The sequence below is a fragment of the Canis aureus genome, chromosome 31, assembly GCF_053574225.1.
Source record: "Canis aureus isolate CA01 chromosome 31, VMU_Caureus_v.1.0, whole genome shotgun sequence".
In the NCBI taxonomy this organism is placed as follows: Eukaryota; Metazoa; Chordata; class Mammalia; order Carnivora; family Canidae; genus Canis; species Canis aureus.
The window spans coordinates 25,591,673-25,618,078 of record NC_135641.1 but is presented as its reverse complement, the minus strand read 5'-3'; the positions used below and the strand labels follow the sequence as shown (position 1 = coordinate 25,618,078).

At 38.3% G+C, this 26,406-nt stretch overlaps 1 protein-coding gene across 13 annotated transcripts in view; it reads right to left on the bottom strand.

Annotated features, from left to right (window-relative positions):
- LPP (LIM domain containing preferred translocation partner in lipoma) overlaps positions 1–26,406 on the bottom strand; it is a 604,338-nt gene that overhangs the window by 148,790 nt on the left and 429,142 nt on the right. For all 13 annotated transcript variants that reach the window (XM_077880053.1, XM_077880050.1, XM_077880051.1 and 10 more), the window contains one exon: positions 18,818–18,944. In XM_077880053.1, the coding sequence (XP_077736179.1) occupies positions 18,818–18,944 (127 nt within the window). The remainder of the gene's footprint in view (positions 1–18,817; positions 18,945–26,406) is intronic.

Sequence of the window (26,406 nt, the reverse complement as noted above, 5' to 3'; positions counted from 1 at the left end):
AAGTAGCTATCCCCTCATTTGAAAACAAAAATCACTAATCTGATGTTACCTTCTATTTAACAGTAGTCAGTGATTTCCCATTTTGCACAGAGAAAGATCCAAAAGATCATTTTTTATGGCATATCACATCAGCTCTTTCATCACTCGACCCTGAGCCCTTTTATCTTCCATGTCCTCCCACTTTTACTTCGACTTTGCTTTAGTCCCAGACAACTTCCGCTATCAAGTCTGCAATGTCTTACTGTTTCCCAGGACCTCATGCTTTCCTCCTTCTATTCTTTGGCACATGTAGTTTCTTCTCTGTGTAACATCCTTTCCTTCTTTCTCTACTTGGAACAATTCTGTTCCCCCTTGAAGACTTGGCTCAGATGTCACCCCTTAAAAACTGCACTCTCTCCAGGGCCACCAGACATTCTACCTCCTGGCTATTCTGTACAGAGCTCCTTTACAACATCTATCACATGGTAAAAGGATTAGTATATATTTTTGATGTTTTAGCCTATAGTAGTCTGTGTATTTCTTGGGAACAGAGACTTCTTAATTATAACATCTTTTTTTTTTTTTTTTTTTTTTGTCCCCAAGAAAGGATTTATAGCAACTCTTGATTCATTCCACCTAGGTCACTGACAGACATATTAGGCTTTCAACAAGTATTTACTTAACAAACAAAGCAAATAACTTTATAATCTACCAAGTCATTACTAGACAGACTGACTCACTAGAGAAAAGAGATCACAGAAAATCTTAGGAGATAATTCTCCTGCTGAGTTTCACCATCTCTGCTATTTGTTTAGTTATCAAAGGAACAGAAATTGAAAACAGACACAAAAAAGCTATGCAACCCACAAACCTACTATTACGAAAGTGTGCATTCCATATTGATGAGCTGTTACTTAACTAGAACCAAGTGACTAGGTGTAGAATAGCATAATCAACTTATTTATCCGTTCTTGATCAACTGATTTGTTATGGGATTCCCAGACAAATTTTCACACTCTTCTTTTGGCCATCTATTCCTCTAGAACCATCAAGGAGAACACAGCACATTCCACAAAGGCAGTTTTGAGACCAACCAAGAAAACTGTCCAATGCTGAATGTCAGAAGGACCCAGGTTCTATATGTAGATAATGTAATGAATTAGCTGTGATCTTGATGATGTTACTGTCACTCTCTGGCTCTCAATTTTCTTTTTTCTTTTTTTTTTTTTTAAGGCTTATTTATTCATGAGAAAGAGAGAGAGACAGAGAGAGAGAGAGAGAGAGAGAGAGAGGCAGAGACACAGGCAGAGGGAGAAGCAGGCTCCATGCAGGGAGCCCGATGTGGGACTTGATCCCGGGACTCCAGGATCACGTCTTGGGCCGAGGGCAGGTGTTAAACCTCTGAGCCACCCAGGAATCCCCATGTTTCTCAATTTTCATTATATGAAAACTGACCACTAATTCTCAAAATTTTGTTTCCCCCTTTCCACCACACCTGGGGAATATGGAACACTCCATCAGCTGAATTTTCTCAGACTGATAGCATTTCCTCAGTAGAGGTGGGCCTACCCAGGGTTATATGAGAACCACAGTGTATATACAAGGTAGGTGGGTTGGTACAGTGATAAAGTTCCCTCAGGTGATTCTAAGTCTTTGAGTTGAGAACCAGGAAACTGCCTCCAGGTCTTTTCAGCAAAAAGTCATCTATGATTTGATAATTCTGTGAATGAACAGTTAGGAATGGCATAGAAAGGATGGTAGTGTAAAGCTCATATTAATTGCAGAATATAAGTAGCTAAGTGAAAAAAGTTTACCATTGAAGGCAGATATGCTGAGCAAACAGAAACAGAGATTGGCTGATGAAAATCTAGGTTGTGCCTCTTACTATCTTATCTGGGTGACCTTAGACAAGGTACCGAACTGCCTTCAGTCTAAATGTTCTCATATGTAAAATCCAGATACAAATGCTTCCCTGCAGTGAGGACTACATATGATCAGCTATGTAAAGCATTCAGTGTAGTGCTTGGAACATAGTCAGTACTCAGTAAAGGGGTACTGTCAACCATGATATGGCCAATCTGTGCTAGATATACATAAGTGAGTAAGACATGTCCCTGTCTTTAAAGGCTAGAGCTCTACTTCTGGTTTAGAATCTCGCATAACTCAGCTTTAAGATGGAATGTCTAGAACTTCAATGAATGAAACAAATATCAGATATTTTAATATGTTTTGTACTTACTCAATGACCCCCAAAAACTAGTTAATATTTGAACATCTTAATTAGAAATTCCAGAAGGTCTTTTTACATGTGTAGCCTTCATCAGAGATTGGTTTCAAGTTTGTGCTCAAACACACAAAGCCCAAACAATCTACATCTTGCTGTTCAAATGCCTTCAGTATTACAGTAATGTAGGGAACATTTTCAGAACACTAACAGTATGACAGGCACTGTGGAAAGTAATGTACATGTATTACCATTAACTTATTTAAACCTCAAAAACACTACCATAATTACTATTGTAATCACCCGTATTTTGCAAATGAAGAAGTTGGTGCAAAGAGAGGTGAAGCTTGCTCAAGGTCACTGTGGTAAAGTAGAAGTTCAAACCCAGGAAGCCAGATCCCAGACTCAAGTTTAGGTTTCTCTGTTATGGTGGGTAATGGTAGGATCCCTAGATGCGCTAGCAGGGAACCTCACTTCTAGACCTGCCTGGGAGTCCTTCAATAAGCTGCTTCCTAACTGGAGCCAAGGTTTCTCTGTCTAAAATAAGGGATTTAGGTTAAATCTGAGGTTCCCCAACATCAAGAATATCAGAATTATTAAGCTGGCTCAAATACGGATTCTCTTTCTCTCTCCTGTCTGTGACTTTGTAATTCATACTATCCAGTGATCTCAATGACAAGGATGAGCATCTGAAAGAACCTCCATCTTTCTCCTCCCTTAAAATATTTTTTTTGGATATTTATTTTTTTTAAACTGCTGTTTTCTTTTTTTTTCCGGCATGTGATATGTTGGCAACATAAAGCATTGTGTATACATCTATGTGTTTGTAAATGTTTATGTTACTATTTGCTGTTTAGGAGAAATAATAATTTATAAAACAAACACAAATGGAAAGCAAACAAAATTAGGCAGTCCAGATTTCACCAACAATAGGAACTTCATGATTATATTTGTCACATTATTTACTGTGTTATTTCCATCTGCACCACCATTGTAGCACTTACTATCCCCCTTTCTCCTGCTTAATTTTCTCTGTAGGATATACCACCAGCTGACATGCCATAGATTTGACTTATTTATGTGTTATCTCTCCTTGCTGGAATGAAAGCTCCACAACACAGGCTCTTTTGTTTAATTTAATCACTCATGTTGTGCCAACACCTTCAGCAGTGTGAGCACACAAGAGGTGCTCAATGAGCATTGATAAATGGAACTCAATTGTTTTCCAATAAGTATGACCTCTAAGAATCAACAGCACATCACTACTGAACTTATATTTCCTCACTTCACTTTATTTATTTTTTATTTTTTTTAATTTATGATAGTCACAGAGAGAGAGAGAGAGAGAGGCAGAGACACAGGCAGAGGGAGAAGCAGGCTCCATGCACCGGGAGCCCGATGTGGGATTCGATCCCGGGTCTCCAGGATCGCGCCCTGGGCCAAAGGCAGGCGCCAAACCGCTGCGCCACCCAGGGATCCCCTCACTTCACTTTATAATGATGTCATCACCAAACCAAGACAGAAGTCCAAGGATGAGCCTCAATTTATCCCTCTCTCTCTCTCCTGAATTGTCACCACATGAACGTCTTGATTTAGGCTCCTATAGTTCCCCATAGACTAATGTAAATGACATCCAGGCTGACTTCCAGTCACTGAACCCTCTCCTGTTCAACACCCATCCCCCTGGAGGTACCAGAGTGATCTTTAATCAATGTCTATCAAGTCATGTCATCCTCTTGTTCAGATCCTTCATAGATTCTCAGGGCCTTCTCTGCAGACTCTACACTCTCTAGTAGGAAAGAAAAAGCCATTTTGATGTGACCACTGGTCATTCTTTGGTCTCATTTCACCTCCAATTTCCTATTCTCTTGTCATGTTTTACTTTGTGCAATTTTCCAATCTTTCTGTACCCATTGAATTGTTTGTCTGAAATGTCCTTAAGTTCATAGTTTGCCTGGAAAATTCCATTCACATTCAGTCTGTTAGAATGTAACATCACCTGTTGCAAAACCATTCCCTCTTTTCCAATCACTGTAGGCCATTCTAACCTTTTTCCTTTTGTAGCAATTTTCACCTAACTCCTGTAACACACTTATCATACTGTCACTGAGTTATTTTGTAAATACATATGTCTCCATTTTGTAGACTAATGTTGATTGGAAATGCCTAGCACAGTTCCTGGCACATAGCAGGCCTTCAATAACTATGAAGGAATGAAGGAACAAATATCATACATTTCCTATCTGGAAAGCCTCATCCTCATTTAAAGCATGTTCATAAATGAACTCAAATCCCAGACCCTCAGCAACAACAAAAAGTTTAGATTTTTCCTAGTCTTACCTAAACAAATCTCGTGGCCTGTCTAGGGAATCTTTTGACTTCGAAAGTAACTGCAATGCTGAAAGCATTGCTTCCATAGAAATCTTCTTACGTGATCTCCAAATGAAAATCCACCTTGAGCTTAATGTGTCCATGAGAATGTTGCTAGTACAAATTTTGGATGGCAGCTGGATGCACACATCTGAGCTGTATTTCCTTGATCTGCCAGAGAAGAACTAGAAGCAACAGTATCTCCACTCCACCTGTGACCAGAGATGTAGAGCATGGGAGATTCCAGGATAGCAGGATGTGGGGTAGATTGTTCCCAAGGTTGCTTTAGAAGCACAGAAAGTTTTCTTTAGAATCAGGGTGTCACAACAGCTGCCTGAAGACACCACACATCCGAAATTAGGAGTGGGAACTAAGTTGAAGAATCAGTTAATCAGCGTCTGGCTTCCTGAACCACCTTAATGAAATAAAATGCCAAAATTCACAGATACATTGACACTCCTGCTGATGGCCTAAAATAGCATCAACTTCCGACTGAGCGAGCCAATTGCTAGCTATTGCATTGAACTCTTCTGACTGATGATATATCAATAGGGTGACCTTATTTTCAAGATGAGTTCCCTTCTCCTTGCTCTCTCTCATTTCCACTTTGGCAGTGAGACTGGACTTGGCTTTTCTCTAACACTCACTGGACTAGAAGATGCCAGGGTGGTGGATTGATAAAAATAATAAGTAACTTTTTTCCACGTGTGAATGAAGGCAGCCCTGGATTGGGATGAAGTATTGGGAGAAGGGAGTTTGTGGATGTAGATATTGCTAAAATCCCAAGAACCAGGTTTCCAGTTTGAGAGAGAAAAGAGGAATAGAGATGTAGATTTAAGTGCCGCTATCATAGACAGCATAATATTCAGCACTTGTCTTAAATCATCTGGACTATGTAGCACAGCTGGGCACTATTACTCTATGGGAGAACCAAGACAGTGTCCCTGAAGACATCTGGTGTAGCACAAACTGAGTGGTGGTGCACCTGGATTTCTACCCCCTGCCTGATTAGTGGTAAGACTTTTCAATCAGAGGAAATTATATCACACCGAAAAATCCCCTGAGCGATGCAGAAGGACAAATAAAATGGAATTTGTCAGAAAATCCACATGATGAGCAGACTCTGAGGACCCCAACTTCTACCAGACCTTCTGCAAACTGTAGTCACAGGTACAGTTTATCTGGGGGTCCAGAACTGGGCTCTAGGCTCAAACTGCAACTCCAATAGTTACTACACTCTGGGGCAATTGTTTAACTTGTCTCTGCTTCAACTTCCTCATCTGTGAAAGAACAGTATCCCCATCATAGGGTTATAGTCCACAAACACTGACTATAGTCAACAAATGCATGCAAAACTTGTAATATGTAGCAAGTGGTCAAAATCTGTTAATCTTACTTTCAGCAGAAGCATTAGTGGGAATATCAGGGATCAAGCCAGACTAGAGAATCTCTATTGCAAGTAAAATCTTGATGGAGTGGCATTGAGAGATTTAAGGATTCATTTAGCTCTACCTCTTCATTTTGCATCTCAGGGTGAGGCAAGATATGTTCTCTCCTCTCAGTGATCTTAAAGTAGGAGACACAGACATATAAACATATGCATTATATATATGTATATTACATATATGTATACACACATGAGAAATAAAGGCCACAAAAGTTATCAATAAAATATAATATTAATAAAAATTAGAAAGAAATTAATTCTGACTTAGGAATTGAAGACCATGTCCTAGGATAGTCTATAGTGCCTCTCTGTACCAAACCCTTTAAAAAATTTTAAAAAGCTACATTTGCAAGCCAAGTAAATTATATATTTGGATCCTAAACTCCAGCAGGATAAAAATCTTCATTTTTCTTTAATCATTCACATCAACAATTCAAGTAAGTTAAATTCAGGGAAGCAGCAATTCCACTGTGGCCAAGTTTCTGTTGCCTTGCTGTCTCCCTGTTCCCTACTGCCTGACAAAAGGACACTAGGATAGAATGTTGTTCAAGCCTGTCTAGTTTTTGATTGGCCTCTAACTGTTCAATAGAGATCACTGCATTTCTGAATGGTTTGGGCAAAAATTGCTGATAGGTCCCAAACTCTCTTGATTATGATATTTTAACCAAGTCAGAGAAAGAAAGGCAAATTCAAGCAGACTATAGACAAAGAAAAATTAACTTGGTTTTCTACTACCTGAAATTCTCAGCCTGGTAGTAATGCACTCTTTGCTCTGCTAAAAACACTCTATTGATTATGCTGACACTGACAGTAAAGCTGTGTGGTGGTTAGTTTTCTTTAATTTTTTTTCTTCACATCTCAGATGAGAAAGTGGGTTATGATTCATCCTGCACAATCTGAGTCAAAATTCATTTTTGTCTCTTTTCAATTAGTTCTTCTGCATTCCACATTAAAAAGCAAGAGTAGTTTGCTCAGCAAATGAGGACACTGTGGTATGTCTTTGTGTGTTGGTTTCTCACACACGACTGAAAAACATTTTCTGTATCCTCTAATGATATTCCATTAACAAGAGAATACCATAAGAACACACAATGTGCTAATTCAAAGAGAGACAAACACTAATATTAAAAATTCAGAGAGGTTGATTATTATATACACTACTTGTAAATGGCATAATTCAAGCCAGATGCTGCACTGGGAAGCAATAGTAACAGCTCTTAAATTTTTGATCTCTTCTGATTTAGGATGCATTTCACATCTATTGATTTTACCTGATCCTTATAATCTGCATATAAAATAGGAATAATGATCTTCTTTAATCGGTGAAATAAGTGAAACTCTGAAAGGTTAAGAGGTTAAATAAAATTGCTGAAAATATACAGAGTTTAATAGAGAAAACCTAAATAAAGAATTTGATTCCATCCCTTAACCTGTCCTTGGATAAGCTGGTTTCTTTGGCAAAATGGTAACTCTAACCTCAAAAGTGCCAAAACAACGTTTTTAAATAATGTTTACCAAAATGTTCTAGAGCACATTGCAAATGTCAAATGTCCACAATGTCATACAGAGAAGACACAGAACTTATACTTGGACTTCCTGACTCGAAGTCCAGTGCTTGTTTCCCGATGCCATGTAATTCATGTAAAGATGAATTCTTCATTTTTATGACAGTGCTATATTATCTACACTGAAGATCACTGTCACATTAATGGTTACTAATATTAATTTCATTTATGTATGCCAAGCACCACTAGTGAACAACATTACTGACCCAGGAAAATCCTTAAACAGTGATGCTCTGAGAGTATCCACCTCAGGAAAAAGTATTCCTTATATCCTATAATACTATTTTATTTTTATTAACTGACAGTTAAAGCTACTTTAAATTCAATGAACCTTCTCATAAGCCTTAAGAAATGAGGAACAGTACTGAGCAGAGTATAAAATGGTCTGGGGAATATAATTCTTGAGCTTATTTTCCAATTCTCCAGCTTATTTTCCAATTCTTCTATGGAAGTCTGAAGCAAGCAGTGCTGTAATTTTATAAAGGAGAGCTGTTTTCCTATCCACCTATGTCTTAATGGTATGTGGAGGACAACAGATGAAAAGTATTTGAGGCCAAATAAATTAAGGGGCTAAAAGATGCCTATAAATCGTTTAGTTTAATCTCCTAACACAAAAGATGAGCCCTCTGGAAAAAGGGCTGATGGAGAGGTCACAGCGACTCTTCAGGATAGTGTCAGGCCCAGACTCTGGCCTCTGAATGCTTGATTTCTGGCTCTTTACACCACTTCTCTGCTTCTCATGCTAACATAATTACTCTGGGTGGAAAAAAAAAATGTTTATTTTGTAAAAGTCAAGTCAATGGGTGACCTTGAGGCAATTATGTCATCATGGTGTTCCATCATGGTCTTCTTGTTAAATTATATCCACATTTCTCCATACTTTGAACATTACAGGATTCATGGATGAACATTTTAAAATTTAAATATGGTATTTAATTTAATGTCTTTTAAGGGGAAATAGCAGCACCTATTTCCACCCATAATATCAACATATGGATATTATTGATATAGATGAAGATAAAGTAGGCTAAAAAGTTCATTGATTTTAAATAAAAATACTAGGCAAATCATAGCCCAGATAGTTCATGAATATGGTAAAAATTAGTAAGGTGTCTCCAATTACCACAGAATGGGAAGTTCTGAAGCTAGATAATTTCTAAGCACCTCTCTAACTATGCCATGATCCCAAAGCTAAGTAGGAGAGAAAAAGAGGTAGTGGAGGTTAATTAATTGCTTTCTAGTACTTCTAGCCTATTGCATCCTTTTAGCCTCCTTGAACAAGTCGCTTCTGCACAGCATTTTTGTTTTCTCATTGAAGTGAAGACATGATCTCACTTATGGGTAGGAGCGGAGTTGAGTCCAGGATTTGGAAAGATTCAAGGTTTGATGGTCAGAGAACCAACCGAGGTCTGAGCTCGGAGCTGTGTAGTGCTGTGACAAATTTGGGAGGATTCAATACAACATGACTGACATTGGGAGTCAGTTAGGAAGAGTACTGGACCTGTGTCTGGGTCTTCCCAGTTTATTGGTCTTGGTTATTTTCTGCTTGTTTTTCTTTAAAAGGATTCAACTGTCTTTGTTGAGAATCCCGATCACAGACAGTATGTTACCAATCAGTCTACTCCCTAGCAATAGGTGTCTCTTCATGTGAACTTCTGTGACATTTAATCTGGCCAAGTCAGCTGGTAATAGTGGGAAAAGTCCCTGAACCTGGATGAAAAACAATGTATTTTCCATTGCCAGTCATAAAATCAGTTCACCATCAAAGCCATTGATGTTACAGGACTTAACCATGCTTTATCTTCTTTGCCATTACATTCCATTCTCTTATTTCCCGTTGTGTACACTACAATGATTGTTAGTGTATAGTGTATAGTAGGCACTCAATAAATATTTGTAGATGAGTGAACGTATTCAATTAAAAGTACAATAGGTATCTACCAAATAGAACTCCACAGATGTTCAAACAATGGCTTTGCTGACAGTCAATTAATTAGCCCTTCTGACAAATCTAATGTCACTTCAAAGTCTGGAAGGAGATGATTATCTGTGCGTTTTAGAGAAAGTTGTGGGGAGAGCGCAGGTGAGGGGGAAGAAGGATGTTTGGAGGGTAGAGGGAGTAGAGTTCACAGTTATCTATATTTGTGTGTTTAAAATCAGAAAAATGCATAATTAGCACTTGCAGGTTCAGATCTCAACTCTAGCCACATTCAGCACACAACCATAAACAACTTATGAATTGGAATCTTTTTTTTCGGGAGGGGGGGCATACAACGTGTGCTCTGCCAGCTCATTTTCTCCCAGAATGCCAGGTTGGCTGTCAGTTATTAGGTTAAAAAAAAAAAAAAAAGTTTCATTATGAAGTAGGAATCTCTTTTCTACATTACATTCTCTGATGAAGGGAATGATGATTTCAATGTAATTGAATAAGGGGGTGTCTGCTGTTGATATAAAAACTATATGAAACAGCCATTCTGGGTGGTGGTTTACAGCCTGGAAGGGGTTTAGTTTAAGCGAATGACCTTTCACAGCTTGTTGCTATGGAAAACACACATAAACATGGGGTAAGGATGTTTCTTTCAATGTGACCTGACCTGATTAGATCAGAATAGCAGAAAATTGAGGAGTTAAGAGATTGGCCTGGGAACCAAAAACTATAAACTCCACAGTAGGAAATGAGAGAAATGGGGGAAAGTATAATCTAACAGCTTAGAACATCTCAACTATGTAACGCATCAACTGACCAATTTCAACCCTTAATTTTCATAGAAAATTCATGCAAAAGAGACCAAGTTCAAGGGTATCAACTTAATTTTCACTGAAGTTCAATGAATACAGCAATTGTATCTTACTCTACACATTCTCTAGTACCTTTAAGTGATTAAAAAGGGGGAAAGTGAATTATAATCCATGGTTCTATCACTAACTAATTTGCAACTTAGAAAACTCATTTATTTGTTTCATCATCTCTAAAATGGAGGGGATTTTCCTTAGATAGTCTCTGATTCTCCCCAGCTCTAACCTTATGATTCTATAATGTGCTAAATAAATATATGTTAAATGAATGAAGTATTTTCCCTCTGTAATTTGCTGTATGCCATGTCCTGCCACAGGGGATATACAATGTCTACTCACAATTTTCATTTATATGTCCATTAATTAATTAAACAAATATTGAACATCTATAAGCCAGTCCTTGTTCTAGAAGTGAAAATGGGAACACAAAAGTGAACTAAACAAAACTGTTGCCTTCAATCAGACTTTCATTCTAGTGGGGAAAACAGACATGAAATATTACACACAATTTGATGAAAATGGAAAAAAAAGATATTGAGAATCTCTTCAGTAATTTTTTTTATCTAAAAATCAAGGAGCTCAGGACAGTATATACACAAAGGTCCTCACTAGTTACTGATTTTATTTTATCATTTTTAGGGGCAATGCATTCTTTACTCAAGTTGAATAAGGTGTGGATTATAATAAGGGATGGGTTCACAAAAATGTCAGGCTAACCCACTTCCTCACCTTTGTGAATAGCCCTGCCATCCCTCTTCTTACCAGCAGAGACTAATTTTTATTCTTTATTCAGAAAGGAACTTCTGACCCTTGAATTTTAAAAACTTCCAACTGTTTGACCTTGAATGAGTCATTTGGACTTCAGTTTTCTGGAAAACGGAACATTGTTCTGGATAGTTTCTAAGATTAAATTCTTCTTTATGACACTATAAGTCTAGGTTCTCAAATCAATGCTTAAAAACACACTATATAGCCAAATTAATTAAAAATTAACGTGTGCTAAGATGGAACACATAAATGCTTAGGATTATTTATTTAGTGCTGTAAACATATATTGCCCCAAGCAAACATCTTACCAGAAATCACTACCACAAAAGGAAATATATCTAATATGTCTCATTAACTAGAAAACATTCTATTCCCACGACCCACAGATATCTTAAACAAGAGCTGGAGAGAAACAAAACCAAGAAATCCATTTTTTCCCAAATCAATATAACCTTTTCTCTAAGCCATTCATTTTCTAATTTTTCTTCCATTGTGGTTTTGGGGTTTTTTAATTAATTAGGTAATTTTTTTTTCCAAAAATAAGATTCTTAAGGCCTCAGGTTCCTTCCATCTGTACCAAAGGCAACTGCCCACCTGGAGTCATTTCCCAGTTTGTAATTGACAGGAACACTTTGGAAATTGTTTTCTTGACACAAAATAATAACAACAAAGAAAAACAAATTATTTAGCACCTCTCAGTTGAGACCTCCCTAAGCACTTTTCAAAGCAGACACATTGTTCCTTGTACAGATGAAAAAGCTAAAGCACAGGGCATGTTCACTGATCTACCTCCCAGTTCATGACTCTCTAGCAACATGGTGGGAAGAGTGTGATGGGGAAGAAAGAGAATAGGATCTGGAATAAAGGCCTGGGTGTCTCACTGCAGTGCTGCTGTTAGGGGAGCTATGCTTCTGGGATCTTTGACATGTTAGGGGTGGGTGGTGGCCCTGGAGAGTGGGGAGTCCCTTAATTACTCAGATCCTGTATGTCTTCATATGTCGAATGGGGAAAAAATAGTTTATTTTGCAGGGCTGCTGTCTAGTTCAAATGATATAACAAGAATGAAAGTGCTTTACAAATCATCATATTGATGTCAGTTATAATCACGTTATAGTAATGACAATCTGGGGGTCAAAAAGAAACTGGATGCAAGAGGCTGATTCCCAGGCCAGTTTAGATGCCCATATCACTGAACCAGAGTAGGACAGTACTTTCCAAAATACATATCACCATCCTTCCCCACTTTGTCCAGTGGTGGTTATTGGATGTTGGGCCAGACTCTTCCAAGAACTTCTCTCTGTCTGCTCAAAATGTTTTTTTTTTTTTTTTTTTTTTTTTTTTCCTGTTTTTTTTTTATTTTTTTATTTTTTTATTGGTGTTCAATTTACTAACATACAGAATAACACCCAGTGCCCGTCACCCATTCACTCCCACCCAAAATGTTAATTCATTATACTGAATGGGAATCACCCACTTCTCCTCACTTGCCTTGCTTTGTTGCTAGCTTTGGAAATATGGATATCAAGTTTAATTCTTTTCCACATGGCTGTCTTCCAGAGGCACCTGGGCTCCAGGTTTCTTTCCTCCATACCTTCAGCCATACCTCAAATAGTGGTCTGCAGCTTCCTAAGCATCACAGTCCAAGTCCTCCACACATGCTCACTTATCAACTGGTCTTACTTGCATCAAAGACAAACAGACTACTGATCCTCATTGTGGGGCACTCTTTCAACTCCTGAACATTCACTGGATATCCATGTTGCTCTCAACTGAGAAGCTACATTGCACTAAGTATGGTGAGTTAGTTTAACTAATACAGTAATTATAGCACATGTCTACTCAGGCCTTTCTTCTCTTGAGGCTTACCACATGCCAGGTCCCTACTGCCTTTTATCTTCCACTTCTGTTCTACCATCCTAGTTCCCCCAGAACAAACTTCCGGCTTTATGCAAAATTTCCCAATATACCTCAATAACAATACTTGGAGAGTATTTGAACAAAATTCGTAGACCAACGCCAAGTTCTGTGACAAGAGTTTACCTAGTGCTGCTCTGAAGGCATTGAGATTCTTCAAATAGCTCCCTAAACAATTTTGAGACTCACACACTTCATTTTTTTTTTTAAAGAAGGAATAAGACAACACTATGTAAGTAATGCCAAGATAATTACAGCTTTGTGCTTAAAAATAAGCTGGTAGATATTTTCATTCTATCCTCAGATACATTACAGTTCTCATTTCCAGAGATACTATATTCTAATAGTATTGTCTTGGGTCTTAGGGTCTGTACAGCCAGAATGCCATTATTTTGGGGAGAACTGTGTCATGGATACAGGGATAGACCAATGTGGAACCTCTTGTACACAAACCTACTTTTTCTTTCAAAATGAATGGAAGCATGAAACTTGGAGGCTCTGGGTGTGTCAACCAACATGGAAAAACTCTTGGATAAATTCAAAATATGTGGCAAAATTACCTAGAGACAAACTCCACTTTCCATTACATTTCCCCCTTGTAACTGTCTGAAAAATATAAACTCCAACGATGGCAACTAGCTTGCAAGCTCCTGAATATTCTGGCAATGGTACCTTTCTTCCCATTCATCTTACTAGCTAATTTTAAAATTCTCCCTCTCATTTTAAGTTCTGGAGTTTACCCTAACTTATAATAATTCACAGCTCATCACCTCTTGTTCTTCCTATACATCTATCCCTGACACTGAGAATCTCCTTTAGTATAAACATACTTTTCTAGTTACCCAGGGAAACAGGTTGCTCTAAAATGCAAGCCTTGCTGCAAATGATTTGGGCCAAAGACCACTGCCTGGTTATTGAAGCAGATGAGAATTTTCTACATCTCATTTCCTTATGTTTCCTTTCTTTTCCTTATAGGGTAGTGTTTCGAGGCCCACTCAACGACTCCACTGCTCATGGAAAAAAATACTTGGGGAATCTCCTATAGCTCAATCACATAAGCCTAAGTAGATGGAAAGTGTTCACAGCATGAGAGACTTTTTTTCTCCTTTAATTAAGATATGGACTTACCCATCTGCTGTGTTATGGGTTCATTCCTTGTGGCCTATACTGTCATACAACAATCCCTGATTTTGAGGAAGATGGAAGAGAGAGAGCATTGAAACACTAAAACTAACACCTTTTTGGATGAAACCATAAAAAAAAAAAAAAAAAAAAAAACCCGGCTGAGATTCAGTTGAAGGTTCCTGCTTGCAATATTTATCAAGGATTGGCTTAAGAAAACAAGATGTGCTGTAGTTATCAGCAATTTGCCTCTCCTTGAGGTCAACAGAAGGACAAGTCAACTAACAGAGTTGATAGGAAGGCACTGGGTGTCCTGTGTTTAAGTATGTATCTGAACCATGGCCAAAAGGCCATGCTTAGTGCCACAGCAGTTAATTCAGGCATTATACAGAGTTAAGATATATTGCCAGTGACACTGAAGTTCCAGCTACACAACTTATGGCCCTGGGCACAGATGGTCTCTTACTTGAAGATCATGACATTGGGAGGTAAAGGATGACATGAGGCGGAACAGCCAACTAGTGACAAGCTCTAAGAGCAATGTATGCCTTTCTATAATGGTAATGAATCAGTATGGACTTGAGATGAGAAGGAGTCCAAATCCTGAATCCTATTAGCTATGTAACCTTGAATAACTCATTCAGCTTCTCTGACTGTTTCCTGACCTAAAAAATGAAGATATCATCACCAGATCTGTCAGTCAGACTATGACTCTGAATAGAGCTTTAGATAAATATCAGTTCCCATCATCGCCACCCTAATGACTATCATCTCATCAGCAGAAGAAAAGGTATGCATCCCGTAGAAAACAAGTAAACATACACAAGAGGGGGAAATATCAAAGATCCACTGTAATCATTAAAATATTCAAGTTTAGGGCAGCCCCGGTGGCCCAGCGGTTTGGTGCCACCTTTGGCCCGGGGTGTGATCCTGGAGACCCGGGACTGAGTCCCGCGTTGGGCTCGCTGCATGGAGCCTGCTTCTCTCCCTCTCCCTCTGCCTGTGTCTCTGCCTCTCTCTCTCTCTCTCTCTCTCTCTGTCATGAATAAATAAATAATATCGTTAAAAAAATAAAATAAAATATTCAAGTTTAGAAGGCACAGGAATGTAATTCTCTCTACTTCTCCCACCCAAGAAAGGAGTCTTAAAATAATTCACTTGCTAAGCTTCAATACATTTTGGGGGAAGAAGGGTGTCCTAGTAATGGCATCTCTAGCTGTTTTAATCTAAAGTGATACTGCCTCCCTCACAATATCTTTATCTATCTATATCATCTTAGCTATATGTGTAGATCTATTGATTGATGTATCATCTGTCTAGACTGTTTCAAAGTAAGTTGCAGACACCATGAACGTCACCCTAAATACTTCAATACGTTGTTCCTATAAACAAGGATATTGCTTCGTGTAACCACAATGCCACTGCCACATTCATATTCAAACTTTTCTAAACTTGCCCCAAATATCCTGCCTTCTTCCCCAACTTTATTTCTCATTATTTGTTCCTTTCTACATTGGTGATTCACTCTAATGACTTTATTCTGTATCATGTTAAAATTTCCCTCCTCAGAAATGACATTGCTTCTGTACTATTATCTCTCTTCCAAATCTCTTATTAGCATACTTTTAAAGATGTAACTCAAAGGCTAACCATTCCATAAACATGTTTCCATTCCTGCCTGGGGATGTCTAGTCTCATTTTCCCGAATTCTCAAAGAACTTTGGCTGTACTTCGATTAAGTCACTTGTCACTTTCAGTCTTGTGTTAGGATTAAGTATCATCACTCTGTCTATATTCTCTATTAGACTATAGGCACCTTTAAAGGTAAGATCCATGTCTGCCTATCTCTATGCCTCACGCTACTTAACAGAATAGCTTGTATATTATAAGCACTTGGTGAATATTTTCCACCTAAAGTAAATTTTCCTTAAATAATTCTGGCCTCAACTCAAATTTTGTTCATTCTATCTACTCAGAAGAGAATAACCTTCTATTTTCTGTGTATCCAAAGCCGATCTCCTCCATAATTATCCAGCCTAAACTTTTGGAGGTGATGGATATGTTTATTACCTGGATTGTGGTGACAGCAATACAAATGTATACACATGTCTAAACCCACTATGTTAGGGACACTGTTTATATGCAGCTGTTTTTTGTATATCTCAATAAAGCCAGGGAAAAGTGTTTAGAAAAAAAAAAAAGTATAGAGTGGAGTCTGGATTCTAATCAAGTTCTGCAATTCATTAGCTGTTGATATTGAGCAGATTACTTAACATTTCAATGCTTCAATTTCCTAATATGGAAATAATAATAGCATTTACAGGGTTATATATTTTCTATAAGGATGAAATGAGTTAATTCCTATAAAGTACATAAAATAGTGATGCCATATCGTAAGCACTCAATAAAAGTTAATCATTATTTCACATTCTCTCTCATGGTTCATAATCCTTATTTGGCAATGATTATTTACCAATTGGTGACATATGTTCTATTTTTGCAAGGAACTTAAATTTAAATCAGGTAATATTAATGGATTTTTAATGGGCATATCTTATTTTCTTAAATAAGCATGGGATAACTTTGATTATTGAGGATATTCTATATGCCAAGAACTTGTCTAAGTGCTTTCTATAAATATTTCACTCAATACTAAAATAACAGTATGAGTTAGCGATTATTTCCATACTACAGATAAAGCGAAACAAAAACAAAGATTGAGAGAGCATAAGTAAGTTGTTCAAGTTGTCTAAGCTAGTAAGTATCATAGCTAGGATAGTTCTTGAAGGCAAAGATGAAATTTAATTTATGTTTGTTTCCCAGAAGGCTTAATGCATATTCATTAACACAATTACTATCTATGTTCAATTTTCTTTATTGCCGTGTATTTAGTTGCTACGATATTTGAGGCATATATACTTGTTATGTTAGTTTGCTTTTTATTTTTAAAATATACATATACAGTATACAGATAATATACATATACAGTAACCTTAGTTTTTGCTCTTAACACACTCTTCTAAAAAGTTTACCTAAGATTCCAATATAAAGCTTTTTACCACATCAGTAAAAAGAGCATGATACACTTTTAGTATACTTTAATATAACTAGAGACTTCTTAAAAATATTCTCCATGCATTTGTCCTATCAATTTATGTTTAGCTTTTAGCTTTGTTGTATTTCTTTGGATTAATGCTGTTTCTATGGGAACTTACTTGTGTCGAAAGAAATTCTAGGAAACATTTGCTCCACACTTTTGACTTACCAAGGTGGGAAATGGGGCTCAGGCAGATGGGGAATATTTCAATACTGCCTAGCTAGTCAAGGGTACAGAAAGGACCAGAACCAAAATTCTTTATTCCCACTGCTGACCTGTATCTATATACAAATCAATACCATGTTTTTCATGCCCTATCCCATTCCATCTATGGCATAGCTTTGGACCAGTGCCTCAGTTCACCTGCTATTACCCATTCCCAATAGGGAGCAAGGGGAAAACATGAAGATAGTAAATGTCTAAAGAAGTAAAAGCCCTGTGTGATGTATTTGCCTCTATGCCTTTGCTCCTGCTGCCCCCCAAATGTAGTCTCTTTTCTCTACATGTCCTTAAAGTGATGCTACTCAAACTGTGGTCCATGGAAGGGTGTCTAAAAAATGTTTATCACCTCACAATGAGACAGGACAAAAACATAGCGTGAGTATTTAGGAAATGATATAACACTTTGATAGAGTAATTTATTCCTGTTAAATCTCATAATGGTAAAACTTGGCCCTCCATTTTGTATTCTTTTGATTTCAATGTCTTAAGTAAGTAATTTCAATTGTGCTCTAGACAAATATCAGTCTCCAACAGATTGAGGAGGAAATAGTTGTCATCACAGAAAATCTGGGAGGCACTGCCTTGAAACATCCACGTTCAGGTACCACCAGTTCCTTTGTAAGGGATTCCTGATGCTTCTGATAAATAGAGCTTGAACATTTTATAGTATCTCACACATCCCTCTCTTATGCCTCTTACAGCTTTCTACCAAGATTAGTAATTATTTATGTATTTTCCTTATGTCTCCTGAATAATTACAACCTCCCTGAGGACAGGTTATGTATCCATAACACCTCATAATTGGCCTAAAGTTCATAAACTCCCATTACACTAATGGACTGGATGGTATAACCATTCATAATTATTTACAGATTTGGAGAGGGAAGAAGGTTGAAAAAATACAATAGGAACATCTTTTCCTAAATTCGCGTAGGTAAAGAATTGAGAGTGCAGAAATTAGATACTACCCAATTCCATATTCTGTATATAAATATTTAGACCAGTAAGGAACCTGAACCTATACAAAAGCCCTATTTCTGCTTATGGAGAAGCTTATATGATGACAAAATTCATTTTAAAATTGAATTTGTATCTCAAGAAACTGTACAGTACCCTTGCTAAAAGTACAACAGAGATCACACTTATGGCAAGCTCACAGAGCAATATCCAGAATACTCAGTTGTGTGCAGATATATATCAATTCCAATGTGTCTAGATTCAAACCCTTGCCAGCGGAGCTGATAAGCTCCTAATTAATAACTAAGAAAAACAGAAGGCATTTACTTCAGAAGTCATCTCTAGTCCCCACTCACCAAAGTATTCATCAGCAGGTGGATTTTCCATATCATACAGCATCTTCTTGGTCAGGTGTTCAAGCTCATCTTCAGGGCGGAATGATGGGGGAACAGCTGGAGGCCCCATGGACCCTGTTTGTCCACCCTGAAAGGCAAAGAACACATAGTTCTTTAAATGCAGTCTAGACACTCAAGACAGTCAAATAGTGTTTTCATTAGAGAGGAAAAAGTATTGGACACGACTACTAAGAAATCCAGGTTTCATTATGATCAGTTTTATCAGTTCCTCAGTGTCTGACCTGGGACATACCATTTTACAGGATCCACTTGTCTTATCAAGATGAGTCCTCTACTGGGCTTTAGAAATCCATGTTTACAACAGTAGGAATTCATGTCATTCAAAAATTGCTAAGCAGTTACTATGTACCACTTGTATATTTATAAAAACAAGATAAATAAATGAGTCCCCACCCCCCAACTTTAAGGAGTTTATGGACAAATGAGAGATTCAGGCTCATTAATAATCAAGGATAAAGCAACTACAGAAAGTACATAACCATGGCACATAAGGGACCTCTCTGGTAGCCTGAAAGAAAGAATTCAAGAGAGACAGACTAGGACTTACTCAGCAAAAGGGCAGGAAACTTATGGCAGAAGTTTTTTACACTCAGGAAAGAAAAAGGCCAAACGGCATAAGGAGCTCCTGGCAGTGGAATATTTCTGCACCACGTATAAAGCTTGAGATGTGAGACAAGATGGATCTTACGGAATACAGGGGTGCAGAAAGTGAATGACCCTGTGTTCCAGGGTAGCTTCTTCCCCTAGTACTACAAATAGCCACATATCAAATGGGGAAGGTACATCAATAGTACTGCTACTCGGCTGGTGTTTAAATAGGTGGGTGAGCCAGAATTACAGCAATCTCAGAGAACCAAAGTATCAGCGAAAGATTGCTTGAGATGTTCAACCAAGAATCCGAAGTATGTAGAGAAAGAAGGAAGGCCAGATGTAAAATAGCTTTGCACTATGGAAATAAAAGGGACTCTATTATTTTATTTTCCTTTGCCTATATTGTAACTTTGGCTGTTTCCAATATCATATCCCCACATTTAATCAGAGGGTTTGTAAGAGAAAAATGTTCAAAAAGTTAAGAAAGGACATCCACAATGCCTGATGTGGAGAGCTGAGATTGTGAGAATGTTATGTACTCTTAAGCTGTCAATCAAGAGTTTTTCCTTTCATGAACAGTTTACAAGAATCAATTCAACAAAACCTGAAGCTGCATATTCATTCACCTGCTATCCTCACTCCAGAAAATGAGTTCTTGGATGTGAAAATCCTGTAAAGTATAAATCCCTGTACAAATGTTTCATTCTTACTACCCACATTTATTTCAATCACTCCAAGATGCCTATTAATTATCTGTGTGATGTCTGAGGCATAAAATGCTATCTAAACATATGTGAAGCTGTTAACCGGCACCTACTCGAACTTTTCTCTGTATTTATTTATTTATTTTATTTATTTATTTTTTTTAGGTTTTAAAAAATGGATAGAAAGTTGGGAGTACAGACAAAAGAAGGCCAAAATGACAAGAATTTTTTATGTTGGTTCATAATCATACCCTGGGATTCTATTTCATTGTTGAACAACTTGGACTGGACAATGGACACAGTGAATAAACTATGGCATGTAGCTGGTGACAAATACAAAAAATAGAGAGCTGCATGCCACAATCTCTTATTCATAGTGAGATAAAGAAATTTGATGCCCAAAAAGATCAGGGCAGGGCTAGTCATGATAAGCCCAGCAAAAGAGCCCACCCTAGCTTCATTTATTCAATAAACATTAAGTGTTAAATCTTAAGGCCTCCTCTAAAGTGCAAATAACATTTGAATACTGGACGAGTGATTTGCTAGTAATATTAAACTTTCAATGGCACACATGTTATCCACTTCTAGGAAATTTTTGCAGAAATAATCATAAAATTTTATAACCAAGGCTAGTCACAGAAACTATATTTGGAAAAAGGAGGAACCAAAAGTAACAGTGTAACTATTGTTCCATGGGTAAGAGGTCACTTAACTGGACAATGCTAGAAACATACAATAGAATGTGAACACGTTTAAAGAGTATATTATAAATCTATCTGCTCAAGTATGAGAAAATGACATAGCCATGCTATTGAAGGAACAGATCTAGAGATAGAATAGGAATCTTACCTGATGGTCCCATTCATTTTTGAAAAGTAAGTACAGTTTAATTATCTACAGTTCTATATACAAGTAGGAAAAAAAAAGTCTGAGAGGATACAGACTCTCGTGTTAAAGGGGATCATCTCTGGGTTTGGAATCCTAGAGGCCTTTTAATTTCTAAGTTTGTGTTTCTTTTACAGTGTGTAATTTGACTTCTGCAATCTATGAAACACAACTTTTCAAATGCAGTGAATTCAAGTGATAAAGATTTGCTGGATGCTAGCAAAGCCCTGGAACAGGGTAACCTAAGTCAAGTGGGAGCTTTGAAAGGAGCAAAAGGCTGAAGGTGGGTCACAATTTGATGTGAGTGGGGAACAAGGCAAATGGTTCTGTGTTTAGGACTAACGAAGCAAGAGAAAGGGCCAGCTAACAATTGCCATGCCATGCTGGGTGCTTAGGGCTTCTCTATGGGCCAGGGCCTCTAAGCTTGTATGAGACCACAGGCAACTCAATTCCCTTTTGGCAGAGACTGGCACCCATAAAAATGCACATTGAATTTATTTACAATTTTGGGAAGCTCATAGGCTACAAGGAACGTATCTAAAGACCCTCAGCAGGTAGGAACGTACAGGCAACAGAAACCTATGTGGGGACTTTTAGCTGGGAGGTGAGCTAATCCGATTAGAAAGTTCTCTCTGGAGCTGAGAGAGGACAGGAGAGCCATGAGACTGGAATGAGGTGGGAAGCTTATCCTAAAATATCTGTGGCCAGAGAGTGAAGGGACATACTGTGTGCCAGTGGCATTATGGTTGGAGACAGAGATTTAAATCTGGAAATGGTTTTGTGTCCTTAAGTGAGCGTGTGAATTCTTTATGATTTCAGATTCCCTTCTGTAAAATGGGCTTGTCAATGCTACCTCACAGTCGCTGTGAGGATTAAAACCAGAGAGCTTGGGCGGGGTGGGGGTGGGGGGGCGCCTGGGTGGCTCAGTGGGTCTGACTCTTGATTTTGACTCAGATCAGGATCTCAGGGTTGTGAGATCAAGCCCTGCATTGGGCTCCACCCTCAGTGGAGAGTCTGCTTGAGATTCTCTCTCTGCCCCTTCTCCCATGCTCTTGCTCTGAAATATCTAAATAAATCTTTAAAAAAAATAAAAAAAAAGAAAATCAGCTTGCATCCCATGCTGTAGACAGCTTAACTACTTTCAAAGGGTAACAAAAGGACTCTCTTTGGATCTGCAACCCACCTCCGAGGGAGGGATAATCCCCGTTTACGTGACAGAATTAAAGACAAGGATGGAAAAATGACCTACATCTTGTTTTCTAGACTTGCAATAAGGAGAGAACTTGAGCTCAAAATAGGCTGTCATCTGACTCCAATTGCCATGCATTTTTTTCCAACCAAACATTGCTTCCCATGGAGGAAGTGGAGAAATATATGAAATATTACCTGTGGTATTAGTGGCACTAGTTGTTTTAATTTAAATCAACAACTATTAAGGAAAATCTGATAATTCCCACTCCCAGTCTTAGGGTAGACTCTCGGGGAATGGACAGGACTTATCATTGTCTGGGCCTAGTATATCTGCTCCCCTTTTAATGTCAACAAAGGCAGCAAGAAGGCCATATCTGTTCTCTGCCAACAATTCAGATTCTACCCTTAGCGCTTATGTTACAAGTAGAGGTCCTACTTTCAAAGCACTTGCATTGTTAGGACTTCAAAGATTTTAAGGAAAATATATCATTCCTTTTTTTTCTCTCAAAACTTCCAATTTGCTCATGATACGGTTTCTTTTTTTTTTTATTTTTATTTTTTTTTCTTTTTTATTTTTATTTTTATTTTTTTTTTAAATTTATTTTTTATTGGTGTTCAATTTACTAACATACAGAATAACACCCAGTGCCCGTCACCCATTCACTCCCACCCCCCGCCCTCCTCCCCTTCCACCACCCCTAGTTCGTTTCCCAGAGTTAGCAGTCTTTACGTTCTGTCTCCCTTTCTGACACTTCCCACACATTTCTTCTCCCTTCCCTTATATTCCCTTTCACTATTATTTATATTCCCCAAATGAATGAGAACATATAATGTTTGTCCTTCTCCGACTGACTTACTTCACTCAGCATAATACCCTCCAGTTCCATCCACGTTGAAGCAAATGGTGGGTATTTGTCATTTCTAATAGCTGAGTAATATTCCATTGTATACATAAACCACATCTTCTTTATCCATTCATCTTTCGTTGGACACCGAGGCTCCTTCCACAGTTTGGCTATCGTGGCCATTGCTGCTATAAACATCGGGGTGCAGGTGTCCCGGCGTTTCACTGCATCTGTATCTTTGGGGTAAATCCCCAATAGTGCAATTGCTGGGTCGTAGGGCAGGTCTATTTTTAACTGTTTGAGGAACCTCCACACAGTTTTCCAGAGTGGCTGCACCAGTTCACATTCCCACCAACAGTGTAAGAGGGTTCCCTTTTCTCCGCATCCTCTCCAACATTTGTTGTTTCCTGCCTTGTTAATTTTCCCCATTCTCACTGGTGTGAGGTGGTATCTCATTGTGGTTTTGATTTGTATTTCCCTGATGGCAAGTCAATAAATGGTGCTGGGAAAATTGGACATCCACATGCAGAAGAATGAAACTAGACCACTCTCTTTCACCATACATGATACAGTTTCTGAAAGAACTCATTTGGAAAGGTGCTTTCCTTTTCTTTTACATTCTAATCCCATATAAATGCTAAACGTGGATTCCTGGTTTCTCTCTCTTTCTCTTTTAAGATTTTATTTATTTATTCATGAGAGACAAAGAGAGAGAGGCAGAGACAAAGGCAGAGGGAGAAGCAGGCTCCTTGAAGGGAGCCCCACATGGGACTTCATCCCAGGATCCCAAGATTATGATTGAGCCTAATGCAGATGCTCAACCACTGGGCCACCCAAGGTGCTAGGATTCTCGGTTTTCCTTATAAAGAAAGACCCCAAGAGAACATCTCTTCCAGGGTTTGTGAACACAACGCCCACCACCCTGACCCTGACCCCAAACAGTGCACAAAACTTAACATCCACGGAATACATATTGGTAAAGACACAGGCTCTTTAAAGTCGGCATGTCTCCCACATGAAGGAAGATCAGTCCAGGACTTTCTTTGTGGTTCAAGTCCTGTCACTGTGTTAGGGCTTTTCTCACTGGGCTGAAGAGACCCCCTCTTCATTTCTCTTTCTCAGTGTTCAGGGCTCCACATGACCTAAGAAAAAGCAGCACCTGTCCAATTTATCTTTTAAATAAGCAGCTTCTAGCATTGCGTCTAGGTAGGTAATAGAACATGACTGAAAATTTGTGGGGTGGGGGCCTGGAAGGGATGGGTTCCCTTATTTTGTTTTTTATTTCTTCAAATGCGGAAATGTGCACAGTATCCACAGCATAGCCATGGTGGCATAATAATAATTCCTTGAATTTTTGTGATGCTTTTCCAGGGGCCTGTGTTCACAATACACAGGTAATCTCAAATGTTTATGCAACAGCCATGTGTAACAAGTAGTCCTCCTTAATAGTGAACAGGTTGAGGCCTGGAGACGGAAAGCGAGCAACCTGGTGTGGAGAACCACCCCTGAAAATCGGTGAAGCCCTGACTGCCACCAGGCTGTACTGGGTCAGGCATGGCTCAGCTATACAGCAGTGGCTCCCCTCAGTGCCGGGGTCATCTACAAGTCCTTCCACTCTATCCCTCTGTAGGAACTTGGGTTTTTTTGTTTTTTTGTTTTTTTCCAGAGTAGAGGTTTACTGCTAAATAGTGAAATGAGAGTCCTGCCAAGCAAATATAAACAAAGCATCCAGCCTCTTCTAAGAAAAAGACCGTCCAAAAGTATCAATATTAATCACTAATATGTATGTTCTTTGAAATGCCTGAAATCCTTAGAAGAGGCAAAAAAATATTGTATATTCTACAGATGGGTTACTGAGAACTGAATTTCAGAAGACTGCTGCAAAATTCTCTTAAACATACCTTTCCTAAGAAATTGCCAAGTTCTGAGCACTATCATTATAAACTCAAATTATTCATTATTCCCGCCTCTGACAACTCGGAAGTCAGAGATGTGAAAATAGAAAAGCACAATCAAGTGTAAATACTAAAACACAGAGATGAATTCAGTGATCTGAGGTGAGAGAAGGCTACCAGTAAGGATATTACCTCTTAGTTTGATCTTGAAGGATTAATTGGATTTCAACAAATGAGGGAGAGAGAGAGAGAAAGAGAGAGAAAGAGAGAGAGAGAGAGAGAGAGAGAGAGAGAGAAAAGACAAGACATTCCCGGAATAGAATGTATAAAAGAATATGCATATTAGGAAAAAAAATGTTAAGAAATAGAGGAGGAACAGAACCAGATGAGGCTAGAGAAATGACCTGTAGTCAATGGCAAGACTATTACAGGCAATACAGAATCATCCAGAGAGTTAAAACTGGGTGTTCAACATCTTTAAACACCACGTCTAAGGGTGCCTTAAAAAAATGCAAGCAGACAGCATGGTATTTCTGAGGAATTTAATGGCTAAAATGCTTAAGGACTCTGATACTGACTAAGTGAGGCAGAGACCACTCACTGCTCACCAAAATTGACTTCCTCTTTCTGAGCACACAGCTGGGCTCCATCTTCCACTCTTCCCTGCAGTTAGATGTGACCATTGGAAGCCCAAGAAAGGAGGAGCACACTCTGTGGAGAGCTGTCCACTGACTAGGCTGGCCTATCTCAGATTGCTATTGAAGGGAGACTGGGAAGAAACATGCTCAAAGGCTAATGGTTGAAAGCGATGGGGGAGTAGTTTATATTCTTTCTATTTTCCCATATTTCCCTCTTTTTTTATAGTACATTCTTTTTTTCCTCTTGACACCAAAGTGTCAGAAAATGGAAAATGTCCAAGCATCTGCCACTGGTTCCTCTCTGTCATGGTTCTCTTCTTGCTAGTGGCCCAGCTGATATTATTCCAGAGAAGGCTTATTGTGACTACTGTAGCCAAATTGGGATCTAGGTCCCTGATAAAAATTACAGATGAGACTGTGCAAAAATCAGGGCTGTTTCTGCAAACAGAGTATGGACAGAGTCCTTAGTGAGCAAGGTAACTGCCAGATTAAGAATAGCACAAATAAGGACTTTTATCATCATATTTATATAACACTTGACAGTATTTGAAGGGTTTTATATATTCTTACATAGGAACCCAGAAGCACAGAGGGGTCTGTTTATCTCTCTAATCTGTGTTCTTCCTTTAACTGGTCCAGTAATTTTGATCAAATCATTTCTATTCCCTGAGCCTTCAGTAGCATTCTGTGCAAAATGATGTTTACAAAGATTCCTTTGATTTTACCCTATCTTATTTTTGTGCCCATAATATGCAGGGCACATATCATTACAGATATTTA